The 26759-nt window shown below is 43.1% G+C and overlaps 1 protein-coding gene across 6 annotated transcripts in view; it reads right to left on the reverse strand.

The window, feature by feature from the left end:
* The window catches only part of PCCA (propionyl-CoA carboxylase subunit alpha), a 445241-nt gene extending 425400 nt beyond the window's left edge, over window positions 1-19841 (reverse strand). For 5 of the 6 annotated variants that reach the window (XR_012514288.1, XR_012514289.1, XR_012514290.1 and 2 more), the window contains exon 1: window positions 19701-19841. Coding sequence is in view for 2 of the 6 variants with exons in the window: in XM_003928223.3 (XP_003928272.1) it covers window positions 19701-19805 (105 nt within the window). In the remaining 4 variants the exon portion in view is untranslated. The remainder of the gene's footprint in view (window positions 1-19700) is intronic. The other variant, XM_074387479.1, reaches the window with a different exon arrangement.
* Window positions 19842-26759: the final 6918 nt, after the last annotated feature.

Raw genomic sequence — 26759 nt, forward strand, 5'->3', positions numbered from 1 at the left:
GCTAGATGGAAAAAATGAAGGAAAAAAAATCAGCAAAGGCAACCAACCAGTATCACCTCTTAGAACTTTCTAAGAGGATAGCAACTCAAATAAGAAAATGTTTTCATAGCAACATTTTTAAATGAACTCAAAAATTTATACAACTATTTTTTAAAGAGTCAAGCCCCATATTGTAAAATGTAATCTCTATACAAAAGTGGAGGTTAAAGATACAAAAAGATACAGTTTTTTGTTGCTGTTGTTTTTGTTTTTGTTTTTGTTTTGAGACAGTCTCACTCTGTTGCCAGGTACCAGGCTGGAGTGCAGTGGCCCAATCTCGGCTCACTGCAACCTCCACCTGCCGGATTCAAACAATTCTCCTGCCTCAGCCTCTCGAGTAGGTGGGACTACAGGTGCATGCTACCACACCCAGCTAATTTTTGTATTTTTAGTAGAGACAGGGTTTCACCATGTTGGCCAGGATGGTCTCAATCTCTTGACCTCATGGTCTGCCTGCCTCAGCCTCCCAAAGTGCTGGGATTACAGGCGTGAGCCACTGCACCTGGCCCGTTTTATTTTTTTAAATTGTATTTTGGGCTCTGGTGTACGTGTGCACATCATGCATCCTGCAGGATTGTTGCATAGGTACCTACATGCCATGATGGTCTGCTGTCTCCATCCCCCTGCCCCATGCTATCACTCCCTTCCCTTCCTCTCCAACCCCCTACCTAGCCCAGTGAGTGTTGTCCTCTTCCCTGTGCCCAAGCATTCTCATTGTTCATCACCCGCCTATGTTTGGTTTTCTGTTCTTGTATCAGTTTGCTGAGAATGATGGTTTCTAGATTCATTCATGTCTCCACAAAGGACAGGAAATCATCGTTTTTTATGGCTGCATAGTATTCCATGATGTATATGTGCAACATTTTCTTTGTCTAGTCTATCATTGATGGCCATTTGGGTTGGTTCCAGGTCTTTGCTGTTGTAAACATTGCCGCAACGAACATACATGTGCATGTGTCTTTATAATAGAACGATTTATAATCCTTTGGGTATATACCCAGTAATGGGATTGCTGGGTCAAAATGGAATTTCTATTTCTAAATCCTTGAGGAATCACCACACTGTCTTCCACAATGGTTAAACTAATTTACTCTCCCACTAACAGTGTAAAAGAGTTCCTATTTCTCCACATCCTCTCCAGCATCTGTTGTCTCCAGACCTTTTTTTCCACAAGACAAGATAGATTTAATCTCAACTCTATCAATAATTACATTAAGTATAAACAGTCTAAATATTCCCAATTAAAAGGCAGACATTGTCAGATTGCATTTTTTAAAGAAGATCCAACTGAATGCTATCTACAAGAAACTTACTTTAAATATAAAGACACCAAAAGGTTAAATATTAAAGGACGGACAGACTTCCATCTTTGTGGTGTTATGAAGCGATCTGGAAATCCTCATCCTCAAAAGCAAATATAAAACTAGAAAAAACTGACAAAAATAAACATTTCAAGCATCTGAAAATGAACCAAAGGCAGACCAAACACTGAGAAGCATTTATTCTTTAAAAATTGTTAGAGCTTTAGGTATTAAGTATTGAAAGAAATTTGGTTTCTCAGCCTCAGTCCCTACATTGTGAGCTGAATAATTCTTTGCTTCGGGGCCTGTCCCGCTGCTGCAGAACGTTGAGCAGTCTCTCTGCCTTCTAGCCACTAGGTGCCAAGAGCATTCCCCCAGTTGCAACAACCAAAAATGTCTCCAGACTTTTCCAAATGTCCCTATGGAGCAAAATCAGGAAGATAAACAAGAGTAGATCTAAATGCACCTAGCAAAGAGCCCTAAAATACAGAAAGTAAAAACTGACAGTAGAGAATGCAGAAATAAACAATTCAGTTGAACAATTACAGTTGGTGTATGGATACTCCTCTCTTGGTGTCTCCAGACTTTTTAATGATCACCATTCTAACCGGTGTGACATGGTATCTTAATGTGGTTTTGATTTGCATTTCTCTAATGACCAATGATGATGAGCATTTTTTCATGTTTGTTGGCCACATAGATGTCTTCTTTTGAAAAGTGTCTATTCATATCATTCACCCACTTTTGAATGGGTTTGTTTGTTTTCTTCTTGTAAATCTGCTTTCGTTCTTTGTAGATTCTGGATATTAGCCCTTTGTCAGACTGAGAGTTTGCAAAAATTTTTTTCCCATTCTGTTGGTTGCCAGTTCGCTCTACAGATTGTTTCTTTTGCTGTGCAAAAGCTCTTAAGTTTAATTAGATCCCAGTTGTCTATTTTGGCTTTTGTTGCCGTTGCTTTTGGTTTTGTAGTCGTAAAGTCCTTGCCTGTGCCTATGTCCTAGATGGTGTTGCCTAGGTTTTCTTCTATGGTTTTTATGGTATTATTTCTTACCTTTAAATCTTTAATCCATCTGAAGTTAATTTTTGTATAAGTTATAAGGAAGGGGTCCAGTTTCTGCTTTCTGCACATGGCTAGCCAGTTTTTCCAACACCATTTATTAAACAGGGAATCCTTTCCCCATTGCTTGTTTTTGTCCAGTTTGTCAAAGATGAGATGGTTGTAGATGGGTGGTGTTGTCTCTGAGGCCTGTTCTGTCGTATACCTCTGTTTTGGTACCAGTACCATGCTGTTTTGATTACAGTAGCCTTGTAGTATAGTTTGAAGTCAGGTAGCGTGATGCCTCCAGCTTTTTTCTTTTTGCTTAGGATTGTCTTGGCTATGCAAGCTCTCTTTTGGTTCCATATGAAATTTAAAGTGGTTTTCTCCAGTTCTGTGAAGAAGGTCAATGATAACTTGATGGGGATAGCACTGAATCTATAAATTACTTTGGGCAGTATGGCCATTTTTACAATATTGATTCTTATTAGCCATGAGCATGGAATGTTTTTCCATCTGTTTGTGTCTTCTTTTATTTCCTTGAGTAGTGGTTTGTAGTTTTCCTTGAAGAGATCTTTTACATCCCTTATAAGCTGTATTCCTAGGCATTTTATTCTCTTTGTAGCAATTGTAAATAGGAATCTACTCATGATTTGGCTCTCTGTTTGTCTGTTGTTGGTGTATAGGAATGCCTGTGAGTTCTGCACATTGATTTTGTATCCTGAGACTTTGCCAAAGTTGCTCATCAGCTTAAGGAAGTTTTGGGCTGAGATAATGGGGTCTTCTAAATACACAATCATGTCGTCTGCAAATAGGGACAATCTGACTTCTTCTTTTCCTAGCTGAATGCCCTTTATTTCTTTTTCTTGCCTGATTACCCTGGCTAGAACTTCCAATACTATATTGAATAGGAGTGGTGAGAGAGGGCATCCTTTCCACTGCCACTTTTTAAAGGAAATGCTTCTAGGTTTTGCCCATTTAGTATGGTATTGGCTGTGGGTTTGTCATAAATAGTATTTATTATTTTCAGATACATTCCATCAATACCTAGTTTATTCTGAGTTTGTAGCATAAAGGGCTGTTGAATTTTGTTGAAGGCCTTCTCTGCATCTATTGAGATAACCATGTGGTTTTTGTATTTGGCTCTGTTTATGTGGTGGATTACATTTATAGATTTGTGTATGTTGAACCAGCGTTGCATCCCCAGGTGAAGCCTACTTGATCATGGTGGATAAGCTTTTCGATGTGCTGTTGGATTTTGTTTGCCAGTATTTTATTGAAGATTTTTGCACCAATGTTCATCATGGATATTGGCCTGTAGTATTCTTTTTTAGTTGTGTCTCTGCCAGGTTTTGATATCAGGATGATACTGGTCTCGCAGAAAGAGGGAGGATTCCCTCTTTTTGTATTATTTGGAATAGTTTCAACTGGTACCAGCTCCTCTTTGTACGTCTGATAGAATTCAGCTGTGAACCCCTCTGGACCTGGACTTTTTTTGATTGGTAGGCTATTAATTGCTGCCTCAACTTCAGACCTTGTTATTAGTCTATTCAGGGTTTCAACTTCTTCCTGGCTTAGTCTTAGGAGTATGCAAGTGTCCAAGAATTTATCCATTTCTTCCAGATTTACTGGTTTATGTGCATAGAGCTATTTGTAGTAATCTCTGATGGTAGTTTTTATTTCCAAGGAATCAGTGGTAATCTCCCCTTTATTGTTTTTTATTGCATCTATTCAAATATTCTCTCTTTTCTTTTTTATTAGTCTAGCTAGTGGTCTATTTTGTTGATCTTTTCAAAAAACCAGCTCCTGGATTGATTTTTTTGAAGGTTTTTTGTGTCTCTAACTCCTTCAGTTCTGCTCTGATCTTATTTCCTGTCTTCTGCTTGCTTTTGATTTTTTTCTTTTATCTTGCTCCTCTAGCTCTTTCAATTTTGATGATAGGGTGTTGATTTTAGATCTTTCCTTGTTTCTCATGTGGGCATTTATTACTATAAATTTCCCTCTAGACACTGCTTTAAATGTGTCCCAGATATTCTGGAACGTTGTATCTTCATTCTCACTGGTTTCGAAGAACATTTTTATTCCTGCCTTCAATTCATTGTTTATCCATTTGTCTTTCAGGAGCAAATTGTTCAGTTTCCATGTGATTGTGCAGTTTTGAGTGCTTTTCTTAATCCTGAGATCTAATATGATTGTGCTGTGGTCTGACAGACTGTTTGTTATGATTTCCGTTCTTTGCATTTGCTGAGGAGTGATTTACTACCAATTATGTGGTCAATTTTAGAGTAAGTGTGATGTGATGCTGAGAAGAATGTGTGTTCTGTGGTTTCAGGGTGGAGTGTTCTGTAAATGTCTATTAGGTCTGCTTGGTCCAGATCTGCATTCAAGTCCTGGATTTCCTTGTTGACTTTCTGTCTTGTTGATCTGTCCAATATTGTCAGTGGAGTGTTAGTCTCCCACTATTATTGTGTGGGAGTCTAAGTCTCTTTCTAGGTCGTTAAGAACTTGCCTTATGTGTCTGGGTGCTATATTTAGGATAGTTAGCTCTTCTCATTGCATTGATCCTTTTACCATTATGTAATGCCCTTCTTTGTCTCTTTTGATCTTTGTTGGTTTAACATCCATTTTACCAGAGACTAGGATTGCTACCCCTCCTTTTTTTTGCTATCCATTTGCTTGGTAGATCTTCCATCCCTTTGACTCTATGTGAGTCTTTGTAAGTGAGATGGGTCTCCTTAATACAGCACACCATTGGGTCTTGGCTTTTATCCAGTCTGCCAGTCTGTGTCTTTTGATTGGGGCATTTAAGCCATTTACATTCAATGTTAATACTGTTACGTTTTAATTTGATCCTGCCATTTTGTTATTGGCTGGTTGATTTGCCAATTAGTTGACATGGTTTCTTCATTGCGTCCTTGTTCTTTACCATTCAGTACATTTTTGCACTGGCTGGTACTGGTTGTTCCTTTTGAGGTTTAGTACTTCCTTCAAGAGTTCTTGTAAGGCAGGTCTTGTGGTGATGAAATCTCTCAGCAATTGCTTGTCCATAAAGGATTTTATTTCTCCTTCACTTAGGAAGCTTAGTTTGGCTGGATATGAAATTCTGGGTTGAAGGTTCTTTTACGGATGTTGAATATTGGCCACCACTTCTTTCTAGCTTATAGGGTTTCTACCAAGAGATCCACTGCGAGTCTGATGATATTTCCTTTGTGGGTAACTCAATCTTTGTCTCTGGCTGCCTTTAGGATTTTTCCTTCATTTCAACCCTGGTGAATCTGATGATTATGTGCCTTGGGGTTGCTCTTCTTGAGGAATAGCTTTGTGTTGTTCTCTGTATTTCCTGGACTTGAATGCTGGCCTGCCTTGTTAGGTTGGGGAAGTTCTCTTGGATAATATCCTGAAGAGCATTTTCCAACTTGGATTTATGTTCCCTGTCACATTCAGGTATGCCAATCAAGCGAAGATTAGGTCTTTTCACACAATCCCATAGTTCTGGGAGGCTTTGTTCATTTCTTTTCACTCTTTCCTCTCTAATCTTGCCTTCTTCTTTTATTTCATTGACTTTATCTTCTATCTCTGATATCCTTTCTTCTGCTTGATCGATTTGGCTGTTGAAACTTGGGCATGCCTCGCGAAGTTCTCGCGCTGTGCTTTTCAGCTCCATCAAGTCATTTATATTCTTCTCTAAGCTGGTTATTCTAGTTAGCATTTTGTCTAACCTTTTTTCAAGGTTCTCAGTTTCTTTGCATTGGGTTTGAACATGATCTTTTCACTCAGAGAAGTTTGTTATTAGCCACCTTTTGAAGCCTGCTTCTGTCAATTCATCAAACTCATTTTCTGCCTTGTTTTGTTCCCTTGATGGGGAGGAGTTGTGATCCCTGGAAGGAGAAGAGGTGTTCTTGCCTTTTAAGGTTTCATCCTTTTTGCACTGGTTTTTTTCCCATCTTCGTGGATTTATCTCCCTTTGATCTTTGAAGTTGGTGATTTTGGGGAAAATCTCTGACTAGACATCCTTTCTGTTGCAGTTGAAGCTGTATCTTTTTGGCCTATAGAGGCACTGCTGGGCTGCCTCGGATTCAGTCAGGTGGCTGGGTGCATGGTCTTCCCCTGGGGTTTGTTTGCACGTGATATTAGTCCTGCCTTCCCAATGGTGCCTCTCCTTCCCTGAGCTGAAATTGGTGTATTTGCTGCCAAGCTCTCTGGCATGCAGGCTTCAGTTTGAGTTTTGTTGTGGGTGGGGCCGGTCAGGCCTTATGACCTGTTTCCCTGCTTTCAACTATGCCTCTTTCTGTGGGATGGGTTGTTCTGTCCCACTGGCATTAGTCCAAACTTCCACCCAGGTCTGGCCAACAACTTGTGGCACCAGGCAGGAGCCATCACTGAGATTTGCATCACAACCCACAGTGCCCCTCAGTCTGGCAGGGCTCTTGTGGACCACGGGTTGCAAGAGGCATAAGATAAGCACAGGATCTGAATCAGAGCACTGAGGGGGTGAAGTCCCCCCACCCTCGGAGCCGGCTGCGTTTTCCAGGTGGGGACATGCCCTGCCCTGTCTTGGATCGCCCTCCCTGGGCAGCTCTCGCCCTGCTTTGGCTCCTTCCCTGGGCTATTTTCAGAGTCCTTCCAGTCCCCCCAAAATGAACCTGGCACCTCATTTGGAATTGTGAAGTCCTCTAGCCCTCTGAGTCTCATTTGCTGGGAGCTGCATTCCAGTGTTGCCTCCTCTCGGCCGTCTTGGCACCACCTCCCTCAAGATATAGTTTATAAAAGAAAACCTTTACCAAGTAAAAGACCAAGAACAACAAGCAACTGTGAATGGGAAATTATTACTGTGTCCCTGCTAAAGATTAAGACTCTCCCTCATATATTCCTTCAAGCATAATTATGAGTTAAAAATATTATCCCCAATTTTAGGATAAAGTTGAGTCCCAAGAACTTTAATTTTTCAAAGGTCACAGGCTGAGACTGTAATGGTTACAAGATCTAACAACAGACTGGTCAAGAGCTTTCTGAAGTTTTTTATTTTGAGAAAAAAAAATGGCAATTCTCACATAAACACTAATAGCTACTACTCAAAAATACAATGCTGTTCCACAGAGCTTGTACATATGTGAACTTGTAATAATGCAGCCCCAAGTAGTAAAAAGCATAGATGCTAGTTACTGGTTAGCCAGTAACTAGAGGTAGACATTGTATGAGCAAACACAACTATAACAGAACAACTACCAAAGAAAAATAGAAGTGTGAACTATTCCCACAAATCTGAACTGGTTTGGAGTCAGCCCCATAAAGGCTCTGTTCCTGTTTACTCCTGGCAGACATTCACGAAAAATCAATAATGAAGAATCAGGTCAACAATCAGGCAATTATTGTAAAGCCACAACATGAAATTTCTTTTCTAAATGCAGGAAAACGTTCATAGAAGTCTGCTAATTTGGACTTCTACACAGAATCTTAACTTTTGTTGTTTTTGTTAAGCGTGTAACAAACTGGCTACACGCCCAGTCCAAACTTCTTTGTAAGGTATTTCCTAGCAACAAAGGTTCTGAAAAAGAACTTTAATCAACCCTATGTAAAAAGACTATTTAGCCAATCACAGCCAAAAGGAGAAAGGTCAGGTTGCGCAAAATGACTTCCCAATAACATACTGCCATATTTTCCACACATTGACAAGAAATGCCTGCACATGGCCTGGCACATGGGAAGTGCCATTGACCCTCAGAGTTATAAGACTTGGGTCAACTCTCAGCTACGAGTCATTGAGTTAATCGTTTTTCTGAGCCTCTGTTTCAATCTACAAAATGTAGGTGATGACACCTCCCTGAAGGAGGTGTTTGCTAAGGAGTTGTTAAAAGGATCAAATGAGTTTTTATAAACAGTGAAGAGTCAAAATATGTAAGGTATTATCTGAAAACTAAATCCAAATATGCAGCTGTCACCTTCTTTCTTAAAATTATACTAGAAGCACTTGGGAGTTACCATCAGAGAATACTATAGTCATTAAGAGCTCTGGTCTAGACATAGATTCTGACCTGGATTCAAATCCTGACTCTGACATATTCTATACATATAGAAAGTTTCTTCATTTGTACACTAGGGATAATAATAGTACTTATCCAGGTCACAATGTTGCTATGAGGATTAAATAAGAATGTCTAACATGCCTAGCACAGTCTTGCATCTATTATGAGCACATAATAACTTAGACAAAAAGAGGGGGGATATGGTACGGCTTATCAGGTAAATTCATGATCAGAATGCATTCTGCTTCAAAGAAGAAACTTTCCTCAAAACTAGGTTAATGGAACTATAAAATGATCTCACCAAAGTCAAAGTAAACATTAGTTTACTTTATCTTGTGTTTTCATCTCTAAAATTCCAGGTAAAGGTCTTATCACTGTATTACAACACAGAGCTTGGAAGCATCCATTGAGTATTTCATTGTGCACTGTAACAGAGCCCAAGGGGTTCTGAGCACATGCCCTTTTCTGAAGACACTTAAGTAAGTTTGGCTTTTTCTTGGAAGCACAGCTTTTCTTTCAAACAGACCATTTAGTCTTCAGGAAGTCAGAGACCATCCCAATCTTCAGTGCCTACCAAAAGCCATGCTAAACACCTAATAATTGAGAGAGCTGTTTGAGACTCAAGATTCTCTGGGCTCTGCCTCTAAGCTCAAGCACCAGGAAACTATGTATGTCAACTCTAGAGCTTCCTTGACTCCCCAACGAGGCCATTCTTTCCCATCCCCCTGTAGCAGGTGTTGTCAGTGGCCACTCAGATCCTCTCTAGCTGCTGTGTTGACAACACACCTGCTCCCTCATCTCAACCACGTTTCCCAACTCAGTATAGTTGGAGTTGATGGAGAACGCTATACAGTTCCCCATCAAGCCTGAGAGCTACCTCCACCCAGTCTGTCCAAGGGCTGACTAATACTGCATTCAAAAGGCCGGTCCTGGCACCTCAAGATGGGACTTGATCAGTAGCAGTCTGTGCACTACATCTGTTTCATCCAATATGGCAGTCACAAGCCACATTCAGATGTGCTCTAAGAGTAAACTACACACTGGATTTTGAAAATTTAGTATCCCAAAAAGGTAAAAGACCTCATTAGTGAATTTTTACATTTATATATCCAAATAATACTTTGAATATGTTAAATAAAATACATTGATTTCATCTTATTTTACTTTTTCTGTTTTTTGTTTTTTGTTTTTTTTTTTTTGAGACAGAGTTTCGCTCTTGTTACCCAGGCTGGAGTGCAATGGCGCGATCTCGGCTCACTGCAACCTCCGCCTCCCGGGTTCAGGCAATTCTCCTGCCTCAGCCTCCTGAATAGCTGGGATTACAGGCACGCACCACCATGCCCAGCTAATTTTTTGTATTTTTAATAGAGACGGGTTTCACCATGTTGACCAGGATGGTCTCAATCTCTTGACCTCGTGATCCACCCACCTCGGCCTCCCAAAGTGCTGGGATTACAGGCTTGAGCCACCGTGCCCGGCCACTTTTTCTGTTTTTTTAAGAGATGGAGGTCTCATTACATTTGCCCAGGCTAGACTGCAGCGACCACTCACAGGCACAACTACAGCCCATGGAAGCCTCTAACTCCTAGGCTCAAGTGATCCTCCCACCTCAGCCTCCTGAGGCTACAGGTCCCTGCCACCACACCTGGCTTCATTTTATCTTTTTTTTTTTTTTAAGACAGGACCTCACTGAGGTCTGAAGTGCAGTGTCAGGATCATAGTTCTCTACAGCCTTGAAGTCCTGCGTTCAAGCAATCCTCTCACCTCAGCTGGAACTACAGATGCATGCCACCATATCCCACTAATTTTTTTTTTTTTTTTTTTTTTTTTTTTTTGAGACGGAGTTTCGCTCTTGTTACCCAGGCTGGAGTGCAATGGCGCGATCTCGGCTCACCGCAACCTCTGCCTCCTGGGTTCAGGCAATTCTCCTGCCTCAGCCTCCTGAGTAGCTGGGATTACAGGCACGTGCCACCATGCCCAGCTAATTTTTTGTATTTTTAGTAGAGACGGGGTTTCACCATGTTGACCAGGATGGTCTCAATCTCTTGACCTCGTGATCCACCCGCCTCAGCCTCCCAAAGTGCTGGGATTACAGGCTTGAGCCACCACGCCCAGCCTATCCCACTAATTTTTAAATTTTTTTGTAGAGACAGGGCAGGGAGAGGGTTTTCACTATTTTCCCCAGGCTGCTCTTGAACTCCTAGCCTCAAGTGATCCTTCAACCTTGGCCTCTTCATTTTACTTTTTTAACATGAGTGTCAGAAGATTTTTTTTTTTTTTTTTTTTTTTAGACAAAAGTCTTACTCTGTCACCAGGCTGGAAGGCAGTGGCATGACCTCAGCTCACTGCTACCACCGCATCCCGGTCTCAAGCAATTCTCCTGCCTCAGCCTCCCAAGTAGCTGGGACTACAGGTACGCACTACCACATCCAGCTAATTTTTGTATTTTTAGTAGAGATGGGGTTTCACCATGTTGGCCAGGTTGGCCTCAATCTCCTGACCTCGTGATCCACCCACCTCGGCCTCCCAAACTACTGGGATTACAGGCGTGAGCCACCATGCCCGGCCAAGTGTCAGAAGATTTTTAATGACATTTGAAGCGCACCTTATATTTCTAGTGGGCAGCACTGATCTAGGGCAGTTGTTTTCAAATTTTACCATGCATCAGAATCACCTGAAAGGCTTGTTAAAAAAACAGATTGCTGGGCTCCATCATCAGATTTTCAGACTCTGCAGGTCTGGGCTAGGGCTGGATAATGTGCATTTCTAACAAGTCCCCTGGTAATGCCGCTGGTTAATCACCACACTTTGAGAAATACTGCTTAGAGCTCCCTGTGGGAACAGATTGTAGCTAATCTCCAGCTGTCAAAACAATGATGTGTTTCAATGTAACTACTGTCTTGCTTTTCCCTCCCAAGCCTTAACCTTCCCTATTTCTATGACACTTAATACTCAAGAACTTGGACAATTGATTTAAGTCATTCTTTTATTTTTTAGTTAAGATGTAATTCACATACCATAAAATTTACCCTTTTAAAAAAGTATACAACTCAATGGTTTTGAGTATATTCACAAGGCATGGAACCATGATGGCTACTGATTATAGGACATTTTTTATGTCCAAAAAGACACCCCTTAACTGTGCACAGTCACTCCCATCCCCTCTCCTATAGGCCCTGGGCAACCACTAACCTACTTTCTGTCTTCATGAATCAGTCTATTCTGAAGACTGCACAGAAACACAATCATACAATAGTGGCCTTGCATGACTACTCTTCAAAAGTCACTCTTGATTCCCTCCTTTCCCTATTTGTACACTGGATCTTAGCCAAAAGGCCAAGAAGCAATCCCCTATTTGGACGTGTCTTACAGATACTGCAGGTTCAGTTCCAATCAATTACTGTCAAAACAATTAAACATTTTTGCTCGAAAATGCTAACAATCATCTGATCCTTCAGCAAGTCATAATCATTCTCCTGGTGGAGGGTCCTGCCTTGATGTTGATGGCTGCTGACTGATAAGGGTGGTGGTTGCTGAAGGTTGGGATGGCTGTGGCAGTTTCTTAAAATAAGGCAACAATGAAGTTCGCTGCATTGATTTCCTCTCATGAAAGATTCTCTGTAGCATGCGATACTGTTTTGATAGTATTTTATCCACAATACAATGTCTTTCAAAATTGAAATCAATCCTCCCAAAGCCCGCCGCCGCTTTATCAACTAAGTTGATGTAATATTATAAATCCTTTTTTGTCATTACATCAATGTTCACAGCATCCTCCACCATTAGTAGATTCCATATCAAGAAACCACTTTCTTGGCTGCATATGGTGGCTCAATGCCTGTAAATCTAGCACTTTGGGAAGCCGAGGCAGGTGGATCACTTGAGCTCAGAAGTTTGAGACCAGCCTGGGCAACATGGTGAAACCCCATCTATAAAAAAAAAAAAAAAATTTAATAAAAATTAGCTGGGCATAGTAGCACAACCCTTTAGTCCCAGCTATTCAGGAAGCTGGTGGGAGGATTACTTGAGCCTGGGAGGTTGAGGCTGCAGTGAGCCAGCAGACTCCAGCCTTGGTGACAGAGTGAGAACCTGAAAGAGAGAAAGAGAGAAGGAGAGAAAGAGAAAGAGAGAGAGAGAGAGAAAGAAACCACTTTCAGAAAGAAAGCGAAAAGAAAGAAAAAGAAAGAGAAAAAGAAAGAAAGGAGGGAGGAGGGATGGGGGAGGGAAGGAGGGAGAAACAGAGGGAAGAAGGAAGGGAAGAAGGAAGGAAGGAAGGAAGGAAGGAAGGAAGGAAGGAAGGAAGGAAGGAAGGAAGGACTTTCTTTGCTAATCCATAAGAAGCAACTTTTCATCCCTTCAAGTTTGATCATGAGACTGCAGCAATTCTGTCACATATTCTGGCTCCACTCTAGTTCTCTTGCTATTTCCATCTCTCTACAGTTACTTTCTCCACTGAAGTCCTGAACTACTCACAGTTGTAATCTACTTCTCAAAACTCCTGTTAATATTGATATTTTAACCTCTCATGAATCATGAGTGTTCTTAATGTTATCTAGAATGATGAATCCTTTCCAGAAAGTTTTCAATTTACTTTGCCCAGACCCATCAGAAAAATCACTATCTATGGCTGCTATATAGCCTTATGAAATATTATTTATTAAATAATAAAACTTGAAAGTTGAAATTACTCCTTGATCCATGGGCTAGAGAACATTATATTAGCAGGCATAAAATAACACTAATCTAGCCAGGCGTGTTGGCTCACACCTGTAATCCCAGCACTATTGGAGGCTGAGGTGGGCAGATCATGAGGTCAGGAGTTTGAGACCAGCCTGATTGATATGGTGAACCCCCATCTCTACTAAAAATACAAAACTTAGCTGGGCATGGTGGCACATGCCTATAATCCCAGCTACTCAGGAGGCTGAGGCAGAATAATTGCTTGAACCCTGGAGTCGGAAGTTGTAGTGAGCCAAGATCGTGCCATTGCCCTCCAGCCTGAGTGATGGAGTGAGACTTCGACTCCATCTCAAAAAAAAATAATAACATTAATCTCTTTGTACAGCTCCATTAGAGCTCTTGGGTAACCAAGTACATTGTCTATAAGCAGTAATATTTTGAAAGGAATCTTTTTGTCCTGAGCAGCAGGTTTCAACAGTCGGCTTAAATATTCGGTAAACCACGCTGTACCAGGCATCCCCAAACTATGGCCCGCGGGCCGCATGCAGCCCCCTGAGGCCATTTATCCGCCCCCCGCCCCGCAGCACTTCAGGAAGGGGCACCTCTTTCATTGGTGGTCAGTGAGAGGAGCACAGTATGTGGCGGCCCTCCAACGGTCTGAGGGACAGTGAACTGGCCCCCTGTGTAAAAAGTTTGGGGACGCTTGCGTAAACAGATGTGCTGTCATCCCGGCTTTGTTGTTCCATTTCTAGAGCACAGGCAACGTCAACTTAGAATAATTCTTAAGGGCCCTAGGATTTTCAAAATGGTAAATGAGCACTGGCTTCCACTTAAAGTCATCAGCTGCATTAGCCCCTAACAAGAGTCGGACTGTCCTTTGAAGCTTGCTTGCTTGCTTTTTTTGTTTTTTAGGGATAGGGTCTTGCTATATTGCCCAGGTTGGACACAAACTCTTGGGCCCAAGTGATCCTCCAACCTCAGCCTCTGGAGTCAGTGTCCGGGTTCAAAGCCTCAAAGGACAGCCAAGTGTGATAGCGAGCACCCCAGGTGCTGTCCTTTGAGGCTTTAAAGCCAGACACTGACTTCTCCTCTCCAGTTCTCCAAGCACTAGATGACATAACATATTCTTCCAATAGAAGGCTATTTCATCTACAATGAAAATCTGCTGTTTGGTATAGCCAACTTCATGAATGATCTTTGCGAGGTCTTCTGGACAATGTGTGCAGCTTCTATATCAGCACTTGCTGCTTCTACATTTATGTTAACGGAGATGCCTTCTTTCTTTTCTTTCTTTTTTTTTTTTTTTTTTTTTTTTTTGAGGCAGAGTCTTGTCTGTTGCCCAGGCTGGAGTGCAATGGCACAATCTCGGCTCACTGCAACTTCCGCCTCCAAGTTAAAGCAATTCTCCCGCCTCAGTCACCTGAGTAGCTAAGATGACAGGCACGTGCCACCACACCTGGCTAATTTTTGGATTTTTAGAGACAGGGTTTCACCATGTTGGTCAGGCTGGTCTCAAACTCCTGACCTTGTGATCTGCCCACCTCGGCCTCCCAAAGTGTTGGGATTACAGGCGTGAGCTACCATGCCCAGCCAGAGATGACTTCTTTTCTTAAATCCATGAACTAACCTCTGTTTGCTTCCAACTTTTCTTCTGCAGCACCCTCACCTCTCTCAGCCTTTGTAGAATTGAAGAGAGGGCCTTGCTCTGGATTAGGCTATGGCTTAAGGAAATGTGGCTGGTTTGATCTTCAATCCAGACCACTTAAGCTTTCTCCGTATCAGCAATAAGGCTGTTTCACTTTTTTAAATCAGTTGTATGCTCACTGGAGTAATACTTTTAATTTCCTTCAAGAACTTTTCCTTTGCATTCACAATTTGGCACAGAGGCCTAGCTTTCAGCCTGTCTTGGCTTTTGACATGTCTTCCTCACCAAGCTTGATCATTTCTAGTTTTTGATTTAAAGTGAGAGATGTATGATTCTTCCTTTCGCTAGAATGCTTAGAGGGTAATTAATTGGCCTAATTTCAATATTATTGTGTCTCAGAGAATACAGAGGTCTGAGGAGAGGGAGATACATGGGGGAATAAGTGGCCGGAGAAGTCAGAACACAAAACATTTATCAGTTATGTTTCTCCATCTTATATGGGCTTGGGTCACGGCACCCCAAAATACTTACAGTAAGAATATCGAAGATCACTGATCACAGATCACCATAACAGACACAGTAATACTGAAAAAGTTTAAATTATGGCAAGAATTATCAAAATGTTTCACAAAGACACAAAGTAAGCAAGTGCTGTTGGAAAGATGACACCAATACAGTCGCTCAAAACAGGGTATGTCTCCATCTGCCTTCAAACCCCACAGCAAGATACTGGCTCTAGCTCCAAAATAGATTCCAAGTCTGACCAGTTCTCACCAACTCCAGTGCTACCACCCTAGCGCAGTTACCATCATCTCTAGCTTGGTCCTCCACAATGCTTCCAGACTGTCTCTGTTTCCACTCTTCCCACTCAGTCCCCAATCCTACTCCCGCCCCTACTAAGACATTTGCCACACAGCAGTCACAACCACCTTTTCCAAACATAAATTCAATGTACTTAAATGCCTCCATTTGCACTCCCATTATTAAATTCCAAAGACAAGCGCCTGATGACTCTGTCCTGCCTACCTGCTCCTCCCTCATCTCCTAAGATCACCCATCATTCAGTTCACTCAAACCACAGCAGCCACCTTCATCCCTTATTTACGCCAAATGCGACCCCCCCTCAGAGCTTTTGCCGTGGCATTGGTCTGCAATGCTAGGCCCCCATGTAGTCACGTGGTTGGCTGGCTCAGTTTCCTGTCCAGATAGTAGATGTATAAATACATAAATGTCTATAACATTTTTTACACCAGAAACTAGTTTCTGTAATAATCTTAGAACTTTTTTTTCCCAAATGATTTGTCAGAAATATTTCAGCATGCTGGAAAGATCAACCTCCGGGCAATTTTAAAGCATTCAGGTAAACCTAAACATTATTTTCCATATTTACTGAGTACAAAAGAAAATAATGGATTTCAAGGAACACAGAGTTTTAAACATTCAAATTTAATGAATGCATCATACGAAACCATGAGTCAAAGGAGACAAATTGTAATTAGAAAAGCAAGCTGAGGTGGGTGGATTGCTCGAGTTCAGAAGTTTGAGACCAGCCTGGGCAACATAGCAAAACCCCATCTCTACAGAAAAAATTTTAAAAATTAGCCAGGTGTGGTGGTATGGGCCTGTGGTCTCACCTATTTGGGAGGCTGAGATGGGAGGATGGCTTGAGCCCAGGAGGCAGAGGCTGCAGTAAAGCAACATTGTGCCACTGCATTCCAGCCTGGTCGACAGAGCCAGACCCTGTCAAAAGAAGAAGAGAAAAGAAGAAAGAGACAAAGAGAGAAAGAAAGAGAGAGAGAGAAAGAGAGAGAGAAGGAAGGAAGGGAGGGAGGGGAAAGCCTTTGGAATCATATTATCCAAGGTTCGAATTCTACTTCAGCCAATGTGCTTTTAAGCAATTACTTAACTGCCCTAAGCTTTGTTTCCTCTACTGTTAAATTAGGATTTTTGACCTAGTTGTTCAAGGATAAAAGATAATGTATGAAAAATCACATGGCCAAGTGCAGTGGCTCACGCCTGTAATTCCCAGCATTTGGGGAGGCCGAGGCGAGTGGATCATGAGGTCAGGAGATCAAGACTATCCTGGCCAACAAGGTGAAACCCTATCTCTACTAAAATACAAAAAAAAAAAAAAAAAAAAAAAAAAAAAAAAATTAGCCAGGTATAGGGGTATGTGTCTGTAGTCCCAGCTACTCGGGAGGCTGAGGCATGGGAATCGCTTGAACCCAGGCAGTGGAGGTTGCAGCCTGGCAACAGAGCAAGACTCCATCTCAAAAAAACAAAAAGAAAGAAAGAAAGAAAGAAAGAAAAATCACACAAGGCATCTAAGAGTTCAATAAAAACTATAGCAATTACCTTAAAACCAATATCCTAGAGCCACTGAAAACATTTATGCAGAAGAAAAAACTAGGCATTAAACAATGTGATTTAAAACTGATACACAAAACAAATAAGACTAAAAGGTGAACTACATATACCCTAAAAATAAACAAACTCTGTTGACTGGCCAAAAGAATGGTCAGAATTCTCTAGACTAGACCCTAGAGTTAGCCGGCTGCTTTCCAACCAACCAAAAGGTTTGCAGAGGTGGAGGGAGGGATGGGAGGGGTTAAAATCTTCAAAAGGTTCAGCTTCAAACAGACTCAGTAGAGCACATTTCAAGTTCATAGAAGAGAGGCGCGGAGAGAAGCTAAGCAGCAGCTCAGGTTCCCCTAGAGAGTGAACTTCAGAGATGCCTCCCACCCCAAGGAGGAATTCTTTACTGGCACAAACATAATGCTACTCTATTGTTACACATTCAGCACCTATTGTGTCAAACATTGTACTAAGAACACAGAAATAGACAAGATGCAGTCTCTGCCAACACATTAAAAGGAAAAAACCAGGTAAGAAACATCAAAGCTTATGTATTACACAGTAAGTATATAGCAAGTGTACAAAAGTAAGTACAGTAACAGCCTTCCTCTCGGCCTCTCCAATCTAAAATGTCAGTGTCATCCCTCCCACCTCCTACATCAATGTCTTCCCACTGATCTAAGACAAACACCAAACCTCATAACATGATCTGTAAGACCCAGCATGGTCTGACTCCTGCCAACTTCTCCAGCACCATCTACTCTGCATCAGAGCCTCTGTAGGCTTTTCTCAGTTCTTCTAACTCGTCATTCCCTCTGGCCACAGGACCTTTGCACACACTGCTCTCTTACATATAACATTAATCTACTCTGTTAGAGAAGGTCACTTCATGCTTCAAAACTTGTCTCAATTTTCAATTCCAAAGGAAAGTACTCCCTTACCTTAGGTAGTATAGCATGATTAAGAGCACAGGTTCTGGAATTCTAAATCTTGAGTTTGCCACTTACCGGCACTACAGCTTTGAGCGAGTCACATGAACACTTAGTTTCTGTAAATGGGAGTTATATGACTGTTATGAGATTGAATAAATTAGTTCAAGTAAAGCAACAGAACAGAATCTAGGGCACAGAACTCAAAATCTTGGCTTGATCAGACCCTCTATTTTATTTTCTTATAGCACCAGGGCATCTCCCTAGCATTTTACACTTATTTGTCTCTCCCTACAAGAGTACAATTCCTAAGAGAGCAGAAACCATATTTATTCACCAGAAGTGGAACACAGGGGATATCCAGTAAATATCTGGTGAAAAAATAGCTACAAGGAAAAAGCTGAGGCCCAAGGAAGAGACCTGTCCAATATACACAGCCTCATGTGCCTGTCTCCAAAGCCCACACTTTCCACCATACCAAGCTGCCTCCTATGTAAATGGGTAAGTCTTAACAGCTGCAACTAAAGATGAACAGAGATAAAGATTAAAGAACAGTAAACTGCATGGCAACGGAGAACAGTGAAAGTGCACACGCTGAACTTGACGCAAGACAAACATAGGTGCCAGCTCACTTTCATGTCCATGATAAGCTCCAGCTCTCCTACTGCTCACCCGGGGTTCAGTTCCCTCCTCTTTAAAGAGTAGGATGGGGCAGGTCTTCTCTAAAGTGTCTTCAACGCCTAAACTTCAACGACTATAAATCAAGTTACGTGGTAATGTTTTAATAATTATTTTTTTACAAGGAAATGTAACAGGCACACTGAGCCAGCTGGCAGATGGTTTTCACGGGACCTTCATTTTAAAGAATTTGTTCCAGTGCCTCAACAAACCTTACTATTAACGTAGGTTAGGTGGTCTGTGCCCCAGAATTACAAGAGACTCGATGTTGACGGGAGAAAGCGTTCAGAAGCACACAAGCACTCCAACCTATGAGTCAAGCTGCCACCATGATGGCATAGGCATACACAACAGTCATGCAGTGTGTTTAGAACAGCGCAAAAACTAGGCTCGCCACTACACAGAAAAGGAAAATAAGATCATGGGATGCATTTGATACACAGTAGCCTGGGGTGTCATACAATTAAAACAGGCTTTCAAGTGAAACGCAGAATCTATTAGCAGTCCTGACATGGTATAATACTGTAAAAGTTAAGATTAAACTCACAACCCTAACTCTACTTGATCAGCAGTTCACAGTCTTCCTTCAAAACTGATGGAAAGAGGCAAAGGAACACGGAAACTATGAGGACACCTAAAAACACACCCTGGAAAGCTTAAAAGAAAGCCAATGCCGCCGGGCCCTGGAAGCGGACCTCAGACAAGGCAGGAACATCCCAGCCCGAAGCCGTGAGCCGCCCCGAAGGGCGTGAGGGCACCCGACTGCCTCCACCCTAGGCCTCTCTGCCCCGCGGGATCCCCGCGAAGAACAGCTGCTGCGAGCGGGATGCCTCCTGAGCCCACTGCCGCGCCAACTCCGGGAGGGAGGAGGAGAGCGAGGGGTGCAGCTGAGGCGGAACCGAGGCGCGGGGGCAGCCGGACCCAGCCAGCTCTCCCCATGCGCGGGCCACCCAGAGGCGGCGCGGCAGGAAGCCCGGTGAAGCCCGGGCCCGCGAGCGCCCCGCCGCTCCTCACCTTCAGGGTCCGCAGCGCCGCGCTCAGCAACAGCTGCTGCGGCAGCCACCGCCCACGCTGTCCGGCAGCAACCAGCAATGCTGTCCGGTCCCAGAGCCCCGCCATTGTCGACCCAGCAGTCTTTCAGCTGACCTCTCACCCCGCTGGATGGGGCGGAGAAGGGGAGCGCCTGGGCTTCAGCCAATCACGAGCCAGGAACCCGATGCCCCGCCCCCTACCTTGCGGGGAGGGAGGGTGGGTGGTCGGCCCGATCAGCCGGAGCCGGGAGCCCGGAGCCCGGAGCCCGGAGCCCGGCGCCTGATGGAGACGCGTTAGGACCCGGAGGGCTAGTCAGTCAGCGGGCGGCGCGTCCGGCCCCTAGCGGAGCTGGAGGCCCACAGCCCGAGCCGACCCCGCGAATGAGAGAGGCAGGGATACCAGTGAGTGCCGGCGGCCTGCAGCGGGCAAACCCCGTACCGTCCAGTATCCACTCAGCCTACGTGCCGCCAGGCCGGTTAATGTCAGTGAGTCACCTCCGCCCCTTGACCACCCTGGAGTCTTGGGAATCCGAAATTCCAGACAAATGCCCAGACTACATTGCTGTGTGTTTGCAAGTGTAAACGCAAAGCACAAATCCAGTTAAGGTTTTGAACGACTGTGATGACACATAAAAAGTTCTAAGTCTAGAAATCAGAGATCCGAGCTTAGCCCAAGTCTTACCTCTGCCACTTAATATCTGCATGTGAAAGAAATAAGCCACAACTAGAGTCAGTGTCTGCTGCTTGCAAGCAGAAACCCTTAGTACAACTAATAAGGTGCAACTGGCTGGGCGCAGTGGTTCACGCCTGTAATCCCAGCACTTTGGGAGGCCAAGGCAGGCGGATCACCTGAGGTCAGGAGTTCGAGACCGGCCTGGCCAAAATGCTGAAACCCCGTCTTTACTAAAAATACAGAAAGTAGCTAGGCATGATGGCGCACGTCTGTAATCCCAGTTACTCGGGAGGAGGCTGAGGCAGGAGAATCGCTTGAACCCGGGAGGCGGAGGTTGCAGGGATCTGAGATCCTTCCACTACACTCCAGCCTGGGCGCGACAGAGCAAGACTCCATCACAAAAATAAAATAAAATAAAAATTAGTGCAACTATTAAGGACCAGCCCATGTGCTAAAGCCTCAGATGTCCTCTTACTTTAGACTTTACAAGAATCCTAATGGAGTATATATTATTTCCATTTGGAGAAACTGGAGCTATAGCACAGTAAAGTCACTCAGCGAGTAAAAGGTCAAATTAGGATTTGAACCCAAATCTGGCTGTCGTGAAGGACAGGGCTGTGTTTTGCTATATTATGGAAGTTTTAAAAGATATACAAAAGCGATAAAATAGTGCTATCATCACCTCATACCCATTACACCGCATCAACGAATCAACATTTCGTCCATCTTGTTTCATCTATTCCCCTTTTTATTTTTGCAGGAACATTTTAAAGCAAATCTAAGACAGCAGACCATCTCACCTATATTAGGGGTTCTACTCTTAACTACTTTACATCTCCTGCAGAGTCACCTTGAGAGAGTTACAAAGTTCGGAATGTCCTAGAGAACGCTAGGTAAATGCCAAAAGAGAGATAAATTAAATGGGAATATCAGAAAGGTGATATTTAATGTAATTTTAAAATGTAAGTAGGGACTTTTGTGACAAAATGAAAATGATTATCATTTTCTACTTATGTACCTCAGTCTCACTCATTTTCTACCTGGAAAACCCGCTTTTCCTTTTTCTTTTCTTGTTTTTCGTCTCGTCGCCTTTTTTTTTTTTTTTTTTTTTTTTTTTTTTTTTTTTTTGAGATGGAGTCTCACTCTATTGCCCAGGCTGGAGGGCAGTGGTGCAATCTCAGCTCACTTCAACCTCCACCTCCCAGGTTCAAGCAATCCTTCTGCCTCAGCCTCCCAAGTAGCTGGAACTACAGGCACCCGCCACACTCTCCGGCTAATTTTTGTATTTTTAGTAGAGACAGGGTTTCGCCATATTGGCCAGGCTGGTCTCAAACTCCTAACCTTGTGATCTGCCCACCTCTGCCTCCCAAAGTGCTGGGATTACAGATATAAGCCACTGTGCCCAGCCTCTTTTCCCCATGTTTTACCCTTTAGATTAGGTTTCCTTAGGTCCTATTTGTTTTTCTTATAGGAGTTATTTTTATGAAAGTCACTTGTAGTAGAAACTACTTCTCATACTATCCATTCTCCATGCATTACTTTAGTAAGAGTGCTCCTGAGATCTAGCTGGGCACATGGCCACCCAGTGAAAGGCTGCAATAGCCAACCTCCCTTACAACGAGATGTGGAGCCATGACCAAGGTCTGGCATGTAAGGACTGTGCCCTCCCTGCCCTCTTCTTTCTTACCTAAATAAAGATCTACATTTCTCAACTCCCACTGCAGCGACGGTGCTTACCAAGATTTGGTTACTACATTTTGGCCAATGGGACATAAGTACAAGCGATATACATAACTCTTGGGTTATGCCTTTAAAGGGAAGGGCATGCCTTCCACTTTCTCTTCTCCTCTTTCCAGTTTCCCAGAATGTGGACCCAACAGTGGAGGTAAAGTTGTCATCTCAGATGATAAGAAGGAAGTTACGTGATCGGGGAGGCAGAACAATATACAAGGAGCCTTTAGGTACCTGACTCTATGGAGCTGCCATGTCAACCCTGGAACATTTTGTTCAGATTTTTATGCAAGCCAGAAAAATACTGTATCTTGTTTAAGTTATTGCATTATGGTTTTTTTGTTTTGCCTTTGTTACGGCAGCTACATCTGTATCCTAACTGATAGGGCACTAATATTTTTCTTTGCTTTTTCCATTTAAAGTTATAAGTTGTAAGGAAAAGACGAAAGGAAGTTGAGGACACAGCAGAGACAGGCCCTCTCCAAACCTGTTCATTCTTCTGAATGTGCTGCTCAGAGTTTCCTATTGGGCAGCATATCCTTGCATCCTTTCCAGTTTCATGTGGTAATATACCTGGTTGCTGGCTTATGAAATATGAAAGGACATGATATTCAATACCCCAAAGGCATGGCTCATAAAACCTTCCATGCAATCCTCCACACCTTTTCACCTCTCAGCTGCTGAGACTTTTCTAGGAACTACACAGAAGCAGCCAGGATCTCCAGTGGCAAAGGAGAACAGATCCTTCTTACCATCCTGCACCAAACTGTGACATGAGCAAAAAATAAACTTTTTATTTTCTTACACCATTAAGATTTGAGGATTGCTAGAACAGTGAGTCTTCCCAGTGTGTTAGTATGAATAGAGGAAAATTAGACCAGGCCTAGCGGCTCACACCTATAATCACAGCACTTTGTGAAGCAAGGGCAAGTAGATCACCTGAGGTCAGGAGTTTGAGACCAGCCTGGCCAACATGGTGAAACCCCATTTCTACAAAAACTACAAAAATTAGCCAAATGTGGTAGCACGTGCCTATAATCCCAGCTACTCAGGAGGCTGAGGCAGGAGAATCAGTTGAAGCCAGGAGGCGGAGGTTGCAGTGAACCAAGATCGTGCCACTATACTCCAGCCTGGGCAATAGAGTGAGACTCTGTCTCAAAAAAAAAGAGGAAAATTAAATAGACTTGTCACACATTATCAGAAAGAAAAAGGTAGTATTTACGAGCAAAGCAGATCTCCTTTTTTCTGAAAAATGGAATGAAGGAATACATAATGCTAAGTTACAGAATTTATAAATTTTGACAATGGAGAACTCTTCTAAATCAAAATGAAGTGAATTTTTCCCCATTAATGTAATTTAATTATATCACTGCTTTAAAACTGTCAGAATAGGCTAGGCATGGTGGCTCACGCCTGTAATCCCAGCACTTTGGGAGGCCAAGGTAGGTGGATCACCTGAGGTCAAGAGTTCAAGACCAGCCTGGCCAACACAGGGAAATCCCATCTCTACTAAAAATACAAAAATTAGCCAGATGTGCTGGTGCATGCCTGTAATCCCAGCTACTCGGGAGGCTGAGGCAGGCGAATCACTTGAACCCAGGAGGTGGAAGTTACACTGAGTCAAGATCATGCCATTGCACTCCAGCCTGGGTGACAGAGTAAGACTCTGTCTCAAAAATAAATAAATTAATTTAAAAATTTTTTTTTGCAGAGTAAAAGCATACCTTAACAATATCAAGAATGGCAGGGCATGGTAGCTCATGCCTCTAACCCAGCACTTTGGGAGGCTGAGGTGGGCAGATCACCTGAGGTCAGGAATTTGAGAACAGCCAGGCCAACATGGTAAAACCTCGTCTCTACTAAAAATAAAAAAATTAACCGGGTATGGTGGCACATGCCTGTAATCCCAGGTACTCAGGAGGCTGAGGAAGGAGAATCGCTTGAACCTAGGAGGCGGAGGTTGCAGTGAGCCAAGATCATGCCACTGCACTCCAGCCTGGGTGACAGAGTGAGACTGTCTCAAGAAAAAAAAAGAATAGTAGGCCGGGCACTATGGCTGATACCTGTAACCCCAGCACTTTGGGAGGCTGAGGTGGGTGGATCACAAGGTCAAGAGATCAAGAACCTCCTGGCTAACATGGTGAAACCCCTTCTCTACTAAAAATACAAAAAATTAGCTGGGCATGGTGGTACGTGCCTGTAGTTCCAGCTACTACAGAGGCTGAGGCAGGAAAATCACTTGACCAGGAGGTGGAGGTTTTAGTGAGCCAAGATCATGTCACTGCACTCCAGCCTCGGCAACAGAGTGAGACTCTTGTCTCAAAAAAAAATAATAGTATTTATCCAGCGAATAACAACCTAGGCATATAAATATGTGGCAAGGATTCCTTCTCAAAGAATTCAACAGTGCAGGACACCCAAGGGCAGTGATTGGTGAAATTTTTCTGTAAAGGGACAGACTTGCAGGCTTGGAGCACCACAGTCATCCGATGCATGTTTGTTTGTTCTTTAACAACTCTTTAATCATGTAAAAGAACAAATTTGTAGTTTTGCAGGCCTTATAAAAACAGAGGACTGGCCAGATTTGGCCAAGCATGCAGTTCTCTGCTCTGGAGTAATGCTACACTAAATGTAATCCCAGAAACAATGCCAGTCTGCCAACTATCTGTGATAATTCTGTGATTAAATAAGAAGGTCTATCTTCTGACTGTTTCTTAGGGCTACCATAAGAGAAATGCTACTCTCAGTTTTTGTAGTTATTCCAGCAGGGACCCATAACCAACACTTTGAGCATTGATACTGGCCTGCAGAAAACACTTTGCATCATGCCGCCGTCAGAGACATGTGTCATGTTTTATGTGTCATGTGTCATGTCATGTGTCATGATGGTGGATGTCATGGGCATCCACCATCATCTGAAAACCTTTCTCATCTTGGGAAATTTCCCATGAGATGAGTTTTTCCCACGACAGGACCAGAAATTTGCTTTGTCCTCCTTACTTGGAGTTTGGGTACAGGCAGATGACCTGGCTACACCCAGAGCTGTGTCCTAAAGAGGACTTGATTCAAAGCAATGTGGTGAGGCCATTGCTACACAGAATCCACTTCCTAGTGAGCGTGGCAGTAGAGGCTTCCAGCTGTTAGGGGCACCAATGACAGAGGTTCTGGCATCAGGAACCCACTGCAGTATCCATGTCAAGCCCTAATGACAGTAAGGTCTTCGCTGTGTGCTTGGAAGAGCAATGGGGTGTTTTGTTCCTACCTGTGTAACCTACAGGTTGATTCTTAGGCCCTTTGAAGATCTTGTGAGTTAATGTTCTTTCTTTATTTATTTTTGAGACACAGTTTTTTTTTTTTTTTTTTTTTTTTTTTTTTTTTTTTTTTGAGACGGAGTTTCGCTCTTGTTACCCAGGCTGGAGTGCAATGGCGCGATCTCGGCTCACCGCAACCTCCGCCTCCTGGGTTCAGGCAATTCTCCTGTCTCAGCCTCCTGAGTAGCTGGAATTACAGGCACGCGCCACCATGCTCAGCTAATTTTTTTTATTTTTAGTAGAGACGGGTTTTCACCTTGTTGACCAGGATGGTCTCGATCTCTTGACCTCGTGATCCACCTGCCTCGGCCTCCCAAAGTGCTGGGATTACAGGCTTGAGCCATCGTGCCCGGCCGACACAGTCTTGCTCTGTCACCCATGCTGGAGTGTAGTGGCAGTCTCAGTTCACTGCACCCTCAACCTCCTAGACTCAAGTGATTCTCTTGCCTCGGACCACACAATTAGCTGGTACTACAGGTGTGCACCACCACACCTGACTAATTTTTGTAGAGACGGGTTTCACCATATTGGCCAGGCTGGTCTCGAAGTCCTGGACTCAAGCAATCCACTGGCCTCAACCTTCCAAAGTACTGGCAGTACAGGCAAGCCACCATACCCAGTCAAGTGAATTGTTCTTTAATAAACTCCATCCGTGCCAGGCGTGGTGGCTCATGCCTGTAATCCCAGCATTTTAGGAGGTGGGCAGAGGTGGGCAGATCACAAGGTCAGGAGATCAAGACATCCTGGCTAACATGGTGAAACCCTATCACTACTAAAAATACAAAAAGTTAGCCAGGTGTGGTGGTAGACACCTGTAATCCCAGCTACTCAAGAGGCTGAGACAGAAGAATCACTTGAACCCAGGAGGCAGAGCTTGCACTGAGCTGGGATCATGCCACTGCACTCCAGCCTGGGTGACAGAGCAAGACTTCATCTCAAATAAATAAATAAATAAATAAATAAATTCCATTTGTATTTAAACTAACTAGAATCCTCTTGTTTACTGATACAGATGCCTACAAATGAATGATATTAGCTTACCACCCTAAACTAAATGGTAGACATGTATTATTACTAATTACCAGAGAGCTGTCTTCATTCAATAAGAATTTATTGAGTTCTTTTGTTCCAGTTAGTGTAATAGAAATATGAAAGTGTGGTCCCTTTTCTCAAGGAGTTTAAATTTTATCCTAAGCGTCCAAAGTAGCATCCTGAAAACAAATATTAAGCATCACTGCTTGATGCTTAATATTTATGTAAGCCCAGCCGGGCCCGGTGGCTCACGCCTGTAATCCCAGCACTTTGGGAGGCCGAGGCGGGTGGATCA

This window comes from Saimiri boliviensis, chromosome 16 (assembly GCF_048565385.1).
Source record: "Saimiri boliviensis isolate mSaiBol1 chromosome 16, mSaiBol1.pri, whole genome shotgun sequence".
Classification (NCBI taxonomy): domain Eukaryota; kingdom Metazoa; phylum Chordata; class Mammalia; order Primates; family Cebidae; genus Saimiri; species Saimiri boliviensis.